We start from the raw sequence: 11898 nt of genomic DNA on the forward strand, positions 1-11898 counted from the left end.
CCAGCACATCAGGAGCAATTAGGGGTTCAGTGTCTTGCTCAACGACACTTCGACACTAACTTTGGGGGAGCCCGGGTTCGAACTGGCAACCTTGCGGTTACCATCTGGCCACTCTACCCCTGAACCACCGCCGCCTGTGTGTATGTGTTAGGCTGCACCAAGTGACACTTGGTTGTGCAAACAAACCAAACGCAATTTTCGTGCTCGGACAGACCCAGCCAGCCAGGGACGGACACAGCCAGCCACCCAGCCAGCCAGAAACACACATAGCTGTCTAAATATACTCATAAATAGAGAACGAAACTAATGTTGTTGACTTAATAGGTCTTACCTGGGCCAACAGTAACAGTAAGATGATAAAATAAGGAATCTAATAAATAAGTAATTCTACATCTGTCTGTCTGTCTGTCTGTCTGTGGCAGATGAGCACCTGGGCGGGAAGATTAAGAGATTGAGGTACCAAACCTCAACAACCTGAGTGATGGGAGTGAGAAGGAGACCAGAAGGGAGGGAGAGTGGGAGAGAGAAGAGTCAGAGGGGGATGGTGGAGGTAGGAGAGAGAGCCTATGTCACCCATCATGCAATAATCTGTTGAGGGAGAGAGAGAGAGCCTACACACAATGCAATGCTGGGTATCTTACTGAAACCTGAACACTCTGATCGACGCATCACAAAGGGAAGCGTTGTCAGCATACCTGAGCTTATACAAATCTAATGTAGAACAATATTGATTTAAACAAAGAATTCTGATGAAAGAGCAGAATATTGCACTTACTGTACTGTATAGTATTTTTAATTTCAGTGTGTTGTATATCTGGAATTAGTTTTGGTGAGTGGTGCAGTAATAACCATAGAACACATGACAATATGAACACAATGTGGCCATCTATGTTGTTTTTCACCTCTTTTCTTGTCAAAATACAGCAGGACTCCTCCCACTACGGTATCCCCTCAGAGCTCCTTCCCAATGCCATCTCTCCTCACTTTCAAAAATGAACGTGGCCAGAGCGCTCAGTCTTCTGGTCTGTGGAATGTAAAATAAGAGCATTATAATAAAACCTTTATTATAAAACGGATTATAATTATAAAACCTTATATGTTTTCACTGTTGCTACACAAAAATAAGTGTGAACCCATAGTCATATTCATAGCAGGTATTTGGCATACACATTTTTATCGCACAGGCACAGCCCCAGAAAGTTACCGGTATTACATTTTGACCTAGCATTTTATAATGTACAATTTTCTATAATAATACGGCAACTGCGTATGCCACATATTTCCATAATAACTGTAGCCACCATAAGAGTAGGGGGGGGGGGGGGGGGGGGTAGCCACTATAAATGTAGGCTGCATAGGCCCAATTATGTACGTGGACGTAAAAAAGAAAACAGCTCGTTCATAACGTAGCCTAACTGTAACAAAACGTAAATAGTTAGCTTGCAAGCTAACGGCAGCAAAAAATAACATGATACAGTAAATTAGCAGTAGCACTGCAGGCACTGTAGGCAGCAGACACATACATTTGTAACCTGCTTTCGCCGTGTACAGTGTACGTGGAGAATGAACTTGAAGTGAATTAGTGAACACGTCGCTATGACAATGCTGGTGTTTGAAATAAGGTGTGTGTCATGTCGCTAGCACTAAATTCCTGTGACGACAGCGCGCAAAACAAGGCTAGTATTTAACTGGCTAAATAAACACTTTAATATTAGGCCTTCAAAGTAGTTCACACGGGAAAAAATAAGGCTATACATTAATCTAAAGATGTCTTTTCTCGGATCTACAAGCCTACCCATGGCCTACTGTAGCAACAAGTTAGCCTGCTGCCTGGCGTTAAGCTCCTACGTCACATCCTAGAAGAACCAATGGAATGTGAGCGTTGACCTTGAACGTGATGAAACGTCATTTCCTAGTCTAACCAATGGGACGCGCATATTTTAAATCGCCCGCCCACCCACCGCATTGAGGATTAACCGCTTGAGAATTCATCTTCATCATTCACACTGAACAGCGAACAGGTAAGGTGCAAAGTGGGACGCTCATGTTAGAACTTCTTAACGTTAGCATTGATGTTAGCATTAGTTAACATCAACAGTTAGCATTGATATTTCCGTCTGCATTACAGCAAAGATGTTCAGTATGTCTAATGTCTACTGTCTAATTTAAAACATTTAAGGTCAGTTGGATTTCCATCGACCAGTTCGAACTTCTAACAAACTAGGCCTACTAACGTAACTGTTTCTGTCTACATTTCAGCAACAATGGCTTCTCAACGTCGAGGTGATAGATACTTCTACTTGCATGATTCTCAACGTCAAATGAGGGACTCCACGCTCCGTGCGTGGAGCGCGTACTCCATGCGTCCGCCGTCCGTGGTTCTGACCTCGGGGAAAAGCTCCTACGAGGTGAAGTCCTTTCTCGGCCGAGGAGCGTTTGGGAAGGTGCTCAGGTGTAAGGACATGGAAACCAACCGGACAGTGGCCGTTAAGATGGTGACGGACAGCACCAGAGGAGCCAAACGTGAGGTAGGTGATCTGACACGGACACTCCGAGACTCGGAGTCGTTAAACACTAGTTGTCGCTAGTAGCAAAAACGCCCTTTAACTTATAGATCGAGTTCATTTTGGGGGGAAAGCTAGCCCTGGAACATGACTGTCATGACTGTCATTCGTGGCAGCGGTGGCCGAACGGATAGCGGCGCGGTCTTGATACCGGAAGGTTCCTAGTTCGAATCAGCCGTCCGACACGTTAAAATTACCACCGCTGAAGTGCCCTTGAACAAGGCATTGAACCACTACGATGAAATGTGTTCTATGAGCAGGGCCTGGCTGGAAACAAGTTCTTGAGCTTAGCCCAGATACCCTGGGTAAATATAGATTTCATTTCATTTCATGAATATCGTGAAGTACGAGCCGATCGTCATGTGAACCATGGGTAGGGGAAAGCGATCGTTAGTCCATGGGCCACTTTATGGTAGGCCGGTCGGCTCAGCTGCATTCAGGACATATGCTATTTCGATGTTTGAAAACATGCTGTGCTATGATTATGTCATATATGCCTAGAGTGAGTTGTTCTTTTAAACTGTATGTTACCATCCCAATACCAAAAAATGGCTAGTAGTAGTGCCAAAAGCATGCATACAAACAAGGTTGTTGCTAAGGCAATTTGTGTAAGAAATATGTATTTATTTTATATTTACATGTATTTAAGGAGCCAAAACAAATATAATTGTGTATTATTTAAAGGCCCAATTCAAATTGCTACAAAACTTGTGATAGCCAGTTATTTTGGGGATAAAGAAGACATTGATTGAATGGTCTGATAATGTTGTACTGTGCATGTTATAAATCATGTAGCCTATGCTTTATTATTTCCGACCATTTTCCAAGGCTTACATTTATTCTTTACTTAACACTTAACAGTAATTTCATTTCCAACCGTTTACTGTTGGAAAAGTGTTGTGAATGCACAGAAATTAGGCTTTTTCTTTTGAAGGTGGTTAGGTTACCAATGGTTACAGGCAGCCATGCTGGAAGATGGGTCCAAGGCCTTATTATTACATAATAATATAGGCCTACTACAGTTACTACTAATAATAATAATTATTATAATAATAATTAATTGAGAAAATAGATAACAAATTTTAAAGCAATGAAAAAAATTCAAAACAATGGCATGAAGTCAGTTGAAAGTTTAATCTATAGCATGAGCATAAGCAATGTGGTTACAATGTAATGTTTACATAAAGAGTGCCATCAAGTTACTTTAGTGTACAATGTACAGTTGCTGCGGATTGTTTACATTTACAATTTTGTAGAGATTGTTCTATAGTATCTACTCCACCAATAATTAAAATATAATGTGACAATGATTATTATTGAAGACAACTATGACTGCTTATGCCTTTAAACTCTTTCTCTCTCTACAGTTTGAGATCCTCAGGAGGCTGCAGAAGCTGTGTTTCGATCCAGACAAACACAACTTTGTACATTGCTTCGACTTCTTCCACTTCAGTGGATTTTACTGTCTGGTATTTGAAAGGCTGCACATCAGTCTCAAGGAGTTCATTTCCCGCTACCAGCCGTTGTCCCTAGGAGAGATACGGCCAATAGTTCAGCAGGTATGTTCTACTTTTTGTAATATTGATGGAACTTAACTTCAACTTAGCTGACTTAATCAAATATAAGAACCACATACTGCAATTGTTTGTCACATGTCACATGTTTTCAAAATAGGGGCTGTCAGGGGTGCCATTTGGAAAATAAAAATCTACAAGCTCACAACTCAATCGCATTGTGATGCGACGCATTGTGAGCTTGTCGATCTGCTATTTGGGGGCGCGGCTAGAGGCTATTTGAGAGTCGAAGGTTTTGTAACCCCTCTGTCCTCTACGTTGCAGGTGGCCACAGCGTTACAGATGCTGAAGAGAGCTGGAATCATCCACACTGACCTGAAGCCTGACAACATTATGTTGGTGGACCACCATCGTCAGCCCCTTAGGGTAAAGGTCATTGACTTTGGCTGTGCCTGCATCACTTCTGAAGTCAAGTGTGGTGACAATGTCCAGACACTCTGGTACAGGTGAGTGAATGTCTCATTATATCGCTTTATTGTATCATATCTTCCCATTTATAAACTCTTGTTTTGGAAAAATATTACATACATGTTTATATTTATTATAATTATTATTGTTCCCACAATATGAATCCCACGTGAATCTTGCATCCCTATTCTGGGCATATATTAATAATGGGGGCATGCATTACAATATGCATAGACCCCTGAGGGACTCTAGTCAATAAAGTATACCATATATGTTGTGATTGGTAACATTAGGATCATTGACAGACTTGAAATCAGACTTTTTATGTGTGATGTTTCTCTTCTCTCAGGTCTCCAGAGATCCTGTTGGGACTCTCCTACACAGAGGCCATTGACATGTGGTCTCTGGGATGTGTGGCAGCAGAACTCTTCCTTGGCGCTGTACTGTTTCCTGGAATGAGTGAATACCACATGGTAAGTATAGAAACACATAAGCTCTCAAGTTATCGAGTTAACCTCATGAACCTCTAGCGTCCCTATTCTCTGAATGTTAGGTGGCCATTTTCGCCTAATTGTGCTGTAATAAAGTGAACATTCAACAGAATTGGGTTGGTTAACGTTCGGCGAAAATATCCGAGATTCTACATCGGCTACTTTCGTTATTTGATGTACATTAAATAACGTAAATTAATGTAAATATAAGTAAATTATAAATGTTATATTTGCGTTTTCTACAGCGTAGAACTAATTTCAGTAAGTTTTCCTATGCAAATGTAAGTGAACGTTCATGGATGAAACATTATGAATGCCTTGATGTTGTGTTTCTAGATGAGATTCATCACAGAGACTCAGGGACTGCCACCAGCACGTCTACTCCATGCTTCAACCAAGACCAACTTGTATTTTACAAGTGACTTGACGGGTGTCAGAAGGCTCAAGGTACAAACACTTCTGCCCTCATTGTACTATATTCTTAAAATGCAGGCTACTAACTGTATGTTATATAATATAAAACATGATTTTAATTGTTGTTTTTTGCTTTTTAGACACCGGTGGAGGCAAGCGCCCAGTCTGGAGGGACCATGGTGTACTCTTTATGCTCCCTAGATGCAATCAAAGATGTAAGTGGTCTTTTATTTTACATTCATAGACATAGTCATCATTTAGCACTTGAGTGTGAGGATGTTTCTCAATGTTTCTCAAATTATCGAATAAATGATAACCTCTGATATACAGAAAGAATACAAAGGGTATAACTATTAACTATAACTATCCTTAATCAAATATTTATTTCACCATTTGAGATTCAGGGCCAGGCAATGGCATCTTATGAGGAATAAAATGAAATAAAGTATTTTCCTGTCACATCACATGCAAAAGCAGACGTTTATGCGACTTTTTTAACTGGCCCACATGTGCATTCCTCGGCTGCGAGCGCAGACAGCGTTACATTGACAGAAAAGTGAAAACCACCTAATGATAGAACCACAGAATTTTCAATTCATTGTTAACTGTTACGTTTAATTGGAGAATTTGTTAACGGCGATTAATCAATTTTCAATTCACTGTTAACATTCCCTATTCAGGATGTAGAAGTATTGACCAGGCAGGAAAGTGATTTGAAATGTTTATTTTAATTTTTATTATAGATCCGTCTGTCCACCGAGCTGAAGGGTAACTACCTGAGAGTGAAAGATCGCCATCACTTCGTGGATCTGCTGAAGAAAATGCTCGAAATGGATCCTGGGAAACGGTTTGAACCCGACCACGTACTGCAGCATCCATTTATGACCATGAGCCACCTGGTGGACAGCTTGCACTACAGCCCCTTGTAAGTGTCTGTTTAGTTTATGTTTTTGGCCTGTGCCGAAGTGTCTAGATATGAAATTGGTGTTGTGGTTGATTAATCAAGTCATTCATTCATTCTTGCTTTTCAGTGTAAGGTCTTGTTATGACAAGATGAGTGTCTGCCAGACACAGAGGGTCACAGCTCCCACAGAGAGGAAAAGGACCTCATCTGAAGCAGCAGAAAGCAGCCTGGTCCGAAAGAGGAAGAAGCCTGACTGCCTGACTCCGGATTAGTGACTGAATTCAGTGAATTGTCCCAAGAAGACAGGGGACTACCCTAGTAGCCACAGATCCCCCATGATTTTTTTTTGTATTATATATTGTTATATTGCTTATATATTATATATGTTATATTGCTATTACTGTATTCATTGTTATATTGCTTGTTGTATATATTGTATATATTTTGTATTTTTGTAGAGGTTATGTAATTAAACCATATATTGTGTTATACCCTATGCAAAGCGTTGTGAATTGAATTGATGTTGAACCCTGTGCAAAGGTGTTGTGAATTGAATTGGCTTGTCCATGTAACTTCCTCTATTTACTGTTATCCAAATCCACATTTTATTTAATGATGACTGGAGCAGATTTCCACACATTTTACTGTATAAAACAAATAGAATAATGACATGAGACATTGATATTACCTGGATTTGATTGCAGATGTCACTTTTTTACGTTAAACAGATTCACCTTTATCTCTGACAAATTCCTTAAAGCTGCAATCCATCACTATTTTTTTGCGAATAGAACTTGTTGGCTAATCTGTATGTATGCTACAGTATGTTGGTGCAGTAAGGCTAGTACATCTGCAGTGGTTGGAGGTGGTCTCCCTGTCCTGTCCACTGGTCCACTACTGGTTGACTAATGGCATCGCCAGAATTAAGTTGCCAGGTAAGAGCTACAGTTACTTTCTGGTAGGAGAAAAACTGATTTGTATGGCGTATATGGCCTTTATAACCACTGGTAAATTGGTCTGATTTGGTTATGTTTGAAATATACCTCAAGAATGAACCCAAGGCAAGCTAATATGGCTGCCAGCCTTGCCAGGTAGGAGCTTTTGGCAGGAGTAATGATGTATATTATGGCTTATAAGGCTATATTAGAGGTACTGTATGTCTGTCCAGTGGTATATCCAGTCCATATATCCATATACCAGCTCAGTGGCCTTGTTAGAGTGTCCGCCCTGAGACTGGGAGGTCGGAGTTCGATCCTGGGCAGAGACAAAGACTCATAAAATTAGGATCTAGTGTCTCCAAACTTGGCACTCAGCATTGTTGGATTGGGGTAAATCCCTGTGACAATACTAGCGTCATGTCCATGCCATCCAAGTACATGATGTAGCTACTTGGACATCATGCCCAGGGAGTGTACAACATCAAGCTGCCTCACACTACAGAAACGGGATAGGCTCCGGCCCCATGGCTCTGCAAGGTTACTTAACCTCCGGTATATTTGTCTGATTGTGCTATAATATATAGGCCTAAGAAATATAACCCTCAAGAAAGAAATCAAGGGATTTTGAGGCAGAAAATACCTCCCAGTAAACACTTTTTGGCAGGAGTAATGTCATAGCCCATCCTATGATTATTTGACTTCTGGCCTACACAGCAAAATACTTTATAAATAGGAAACAGGCTGCTAAGAGAAAGATGATAGTTCACAGGTTAATAAAAGGAGCATACATGGAGCATATATACTTATAATTGACAGGGGTAGCCTTTGAAACCTGCCTGTACGTCCGTTCCTCCGTCTGTGTGTGTCCGTGTGTGAAGTGTGAACAGCTAATCTGCGGCAACGGTGGAATGATGGAAGCGAAACTGTGCACACACTCCCTGGATGCCAAACCCAAGGTCTTTCACATGGCCGGGGCTGTTATAGCACCACCAGGTCGACAGTACTCCTACATATTTTGTCCAATCATCACGTAAAAAATCAGTACACAGACTGTCTGTATATCGTCATTAAACGAAATGGGTCCTTCAGATTTTTCATATTCCATCCTGATTGGCTAAGATTGGCTTCCAAAGTTTGCAGGAGTGAGTGCTGCTCCGTTTTGAACAAAATGCCTCAAATCATGAACTATAATCTGCGTAAAAAAGGGCTACACTACACATTATCTCTATTTTTGAGGGCCTATATGCACAGCGTTGTGGGTTTCAGAGTATTGGACTCGAGACTCGATGACTCGACTCGAGTCCGACTCGAGTCATTGATTTGACGACTTGCAACTCGACTTGGACTTGAGGGTAAAAACTTGAGACTCGACTTGACTTGGAAGACAATGACTCCAGACTCGACTCGACTTGAGACAAGCTGACTCGGACAACTTAAGTAACCGGCCTGTCCGGCAGAGTATTGGACTCGAGACTCGATGACTCGACTCGAGTCCGACTCGAGTCATTGATTTGACGACTTGCAACTCGACTTGGACTTGAGGGTAAAAACTTGAGACTCGACTTGACTTGACTTGCCCACAACAGAAAAACTTGAGACTTGCTTGAGACTTGGACCAAATGACTTGCTACTCGACTCGGACTCGGATCGGAGAGACTCGTGCAATTGTCTGGTTTGTACCACGGAATGTGATGTTTTGATTGGCTGAGCACAGAATATTGATGATGTATGATGATAAGAGCGCCCCTCACTTCACACAAGTGTGATTTTTCATATTCCATCGTGATTGGTGAATTCTAAACATTGCTGGTGGCCCGCAATAAACTACCTGACCTAGCGGAGACCTGTGCTCAGAGGAGGACCTTCTCTAGTAGCCTACTGTATGTGAGAAAACAATGTTGCACTTTAAGCTAATCATCTGGGGACCTCACACAATAATTTGGGGACTCGCAGTTGTGTAACCACTGGGATATGTGATAAAAAGTTAATTTAATTTCATGATTTAACTTTATTTACGGTGAATAAAGCAAGTACAAATCAGGCACAAGTTCACAACAAATCACACTATCACGTGCTCAAAAAGAACTGATCTACAAGCTAACAACGCGTCGCACTATGGTCACAACGCGACGCGTTGTTAGCCTGTAGATTAGTTTTCTTCGACAAGCGACAAACAGCCCGCCCCCTCATCTCTGGCCCACCAATCACCTGCACGCATGGTAAACAAGGGCTTACACGCACACTGGTGATTGGCGGAGAGGATTGATTGACAGGCCGTTCCTACGAATCAGCTCACAGGATCATCATTTACAATATTCCGCAGCGGCAAGAAGACGTGAAAACTGCACGAGAGACCATGATGGACGGCACAGGTAAATGTTTTATATTTAGATATAATGATTTAGTTAACATAATATTCATGAGGCAATACAACGTGTACAACTTTACCATAGCCTACTGTGTTGGTGAGCTGAAATAGTTAAAATGGAGATGTAATTTACACCTGGTCGATCCTTTTAAAAGTTATGCTAGCAGTCAATTGAAAGTTTAGCTAAAGTCCTTTATTCTGTCGTCGACATTATTGTTAATATGCCGATGCTTTTTAGATTTGTAACTTTTAGCGTTTTTGGGTAACAGTGGTATGAAAGGGCACCTATCCAGACGCCTGCAATTCGAAACTGGCCCCGTAAAATCTGAATCCTCCACCCAGGCACCCACCCCTTTTCCCCCTCACTATGTTCTTTTCCCCTTTCTACCTCTATGATGATTTCCTGTTTTTGGCTATATAGAACTAGAAGTGTATATTTGTACGTCTCTAAATGTTGTGATGAATTGAAAATGGTGGACCCTAATGTGAAATGAAATGAAATGAAATCTATATTTACCCAGGGTATCTGGGCTAAGCTCAAGAACTTGTTTCCAGCCAGGCCCTGCTCATAGAACACATTTCATCGTAGTGGTTCAATGCCTTGTTCAAGGGCACTTCAGCGGTGGTAATTTTAACGTGTCGGACGGCTGATTCGAACTAGGAACCTTCCGGTATCAAGACCGCGCCGCTATCCGTTCGGCCACCGCTGGTGTAGTGCACTAAACAAGTGTAGTGCATGGTGTCGTCCACAGTTAACAGTCTTGTATTGAGTTGTGCTTGAAATGTACTGTAATTCTCCAAACTGTTAATACATTCTTCAATCAATCAATCAATCAATAAAACATTGATTGATTGAATGAATTAACATTATTAACAGTTTGCAAAAAAAGTACAGTGGTAGATTTATACAAAGGGTGCTAAAATGATAAATTAAGACATGTAATTACAATGTAATTTGTTATCGTGTTTAATGTTAAACTGTGAAGAAAAATGATAGTTCATAATAGTTGATAACAGAAATAGTAGCCTACTAGAATAGTGTGTATGTGCAGACCTACCTAATGTATGTATTGTTGTTGTTGTTGTTGTTGTTGTTGTCATCTACACTACAGGGCCAATGGTGAAGGTTAAGCCAAGATTCTCCGCTCCTCTGAAAAGCTTTAAAGAATCAGGAGGAGAGAGACAAGGAGAAAGAGAGGAGCAGACAGCTGCAGGGCCGAGCAGCAAGAAGGCATGGATTCAAGTTATCTGTTGCCAGTGCCACAACTGATTTCAGTCATTTGGATTCCACAGAACAGTATTTTATAGCAGTGGTTTTCAACCTTTTTCATATCATGGCCCATTATTTCTTATTCTGCATTTGAGCCACAGACCCAAAATAATATTTTGTCATTGCATAAATTGCACAATTCTGTGCTGTATTGATGTTGGGATTAGGAGAGATAACAGGCAAACGTTGATCAAAATAAGAATTCTTCTACATTCTCTAATTGTGTAGACTTCTTGTACATTAAGTAATGCAGATGTTTAACAATTGAGAGTGTAAAATTATACTTTACAAGCTCGCACAACACGTCTGCATTGTGAGCTTGTAGATCTTCTATTTTTGATTATTAGTTATTTTACATTGAAACTGAAAGAGTAATAGAAGTGATTAGAACTAGCAATAGAATAGATTGTATGTTTGAATTGGTCAACTAGCTACAGTACAGAGCTAAAGGCTCAATCTGTGATTTCTTCAACTGGAATGTAGAACATAGTGTAGAAAAATACAAACAAAACATAATCATTCTACATATTGTGCCAATTGTTTAGGAATCACAAATCACAGATTGGGTTTTGGGTTAACAAAAGTTTTCAGTCAAGAGATTCTATTTTGTTTTGGTAACCATGCAGAGTGGTAATGGGAATAAGAAAGGAAAGAAGCGACCGGTGAAGGAGGGAGAGGATGGTGGGAGAAAGGACAACATGAAGAAGAGAAGAGAGGACGACGACCAGAAGCAGGTAAAGAGAAAGAAATGGAAGGAGAAAACCAAGCAGAGAATTGAGGAACAGGAGGTAGGCCAATACTGTAAGACAGTGGTTCTCAAACATTTTCATGTCAAGCAAGGACGTACCTCCATCTGAAAAAATAATATTTTGTGCCAGGGAGCTTGTATAGCTGCTGTTTTTGAATAGCTAAAGTATACAATATGGTTAAAATGGCTGATGGCTAAAATGATTGACACTGTATTTAA

The 11898-nt window shown here is 40.7% G+C and overlaps 2 protein-coding genes across 3 annotated transcripts in view; one reads left to right on the forward strand and one right to left on the reverse strand.

Annotated features, from left to right (window-relative positions):
- The window catches only part of cskl (c-src tyrosine kinase-like), a 72857-nt gene extending 71025 nt beyond the window's left edge, over positions 1-1832 (reverse strand). For both annotated transcript variants that reach the window (XM_079496635.1, XM_079496634.1), the window contains exons 1-2: positions 1524-1832; positions 903-1024 (exon numbers count right to left, since the gene is read on the reverse strand). The gene's annotated coding sequence lies outside the window, so the exon portion shown is untranslated. The remainder of the gene's footprint in view (positions 1-902; positions 1025-1523) is intronic.
- A 489-nt stretch (positions 1833-2321) lies between these two features.
- On the forward strand, positions 2322-6627 carry LOC306919792 (homeodomain-interacting protein kinase 2-like; the record flags this gene model as incomplete). Its single annotated transcript, XM_079496342.1, has 8 exons — positions 2322-2528; positions 3932-4123; positions 4403-4584; positions 4896-5019; positions 5374-5484; positions 5592-5666; positions 6195-6376; positions 6483-6627. 8 exons carry the CDS (start codon positions 2322-2324, stop codon positions 6625-6627), a joined length of 1218 nt encoding a protein of 405 aa, XP_079352468.1.
- Positions 6628-11898: the final 5271 nt, after the last annotated feature.

Source organism: Electrona antarctica, assembly GCF_951216825.1.
Source record: "Electrona antarctica genome assembly, chromosome: 3".
NCBI classification, from domain to species: Eukaryota; Metazoa; Chordata; class Actinopteri; order Myctophiformes; family Myctophidae; genus Electrona; species Electrona antarctica.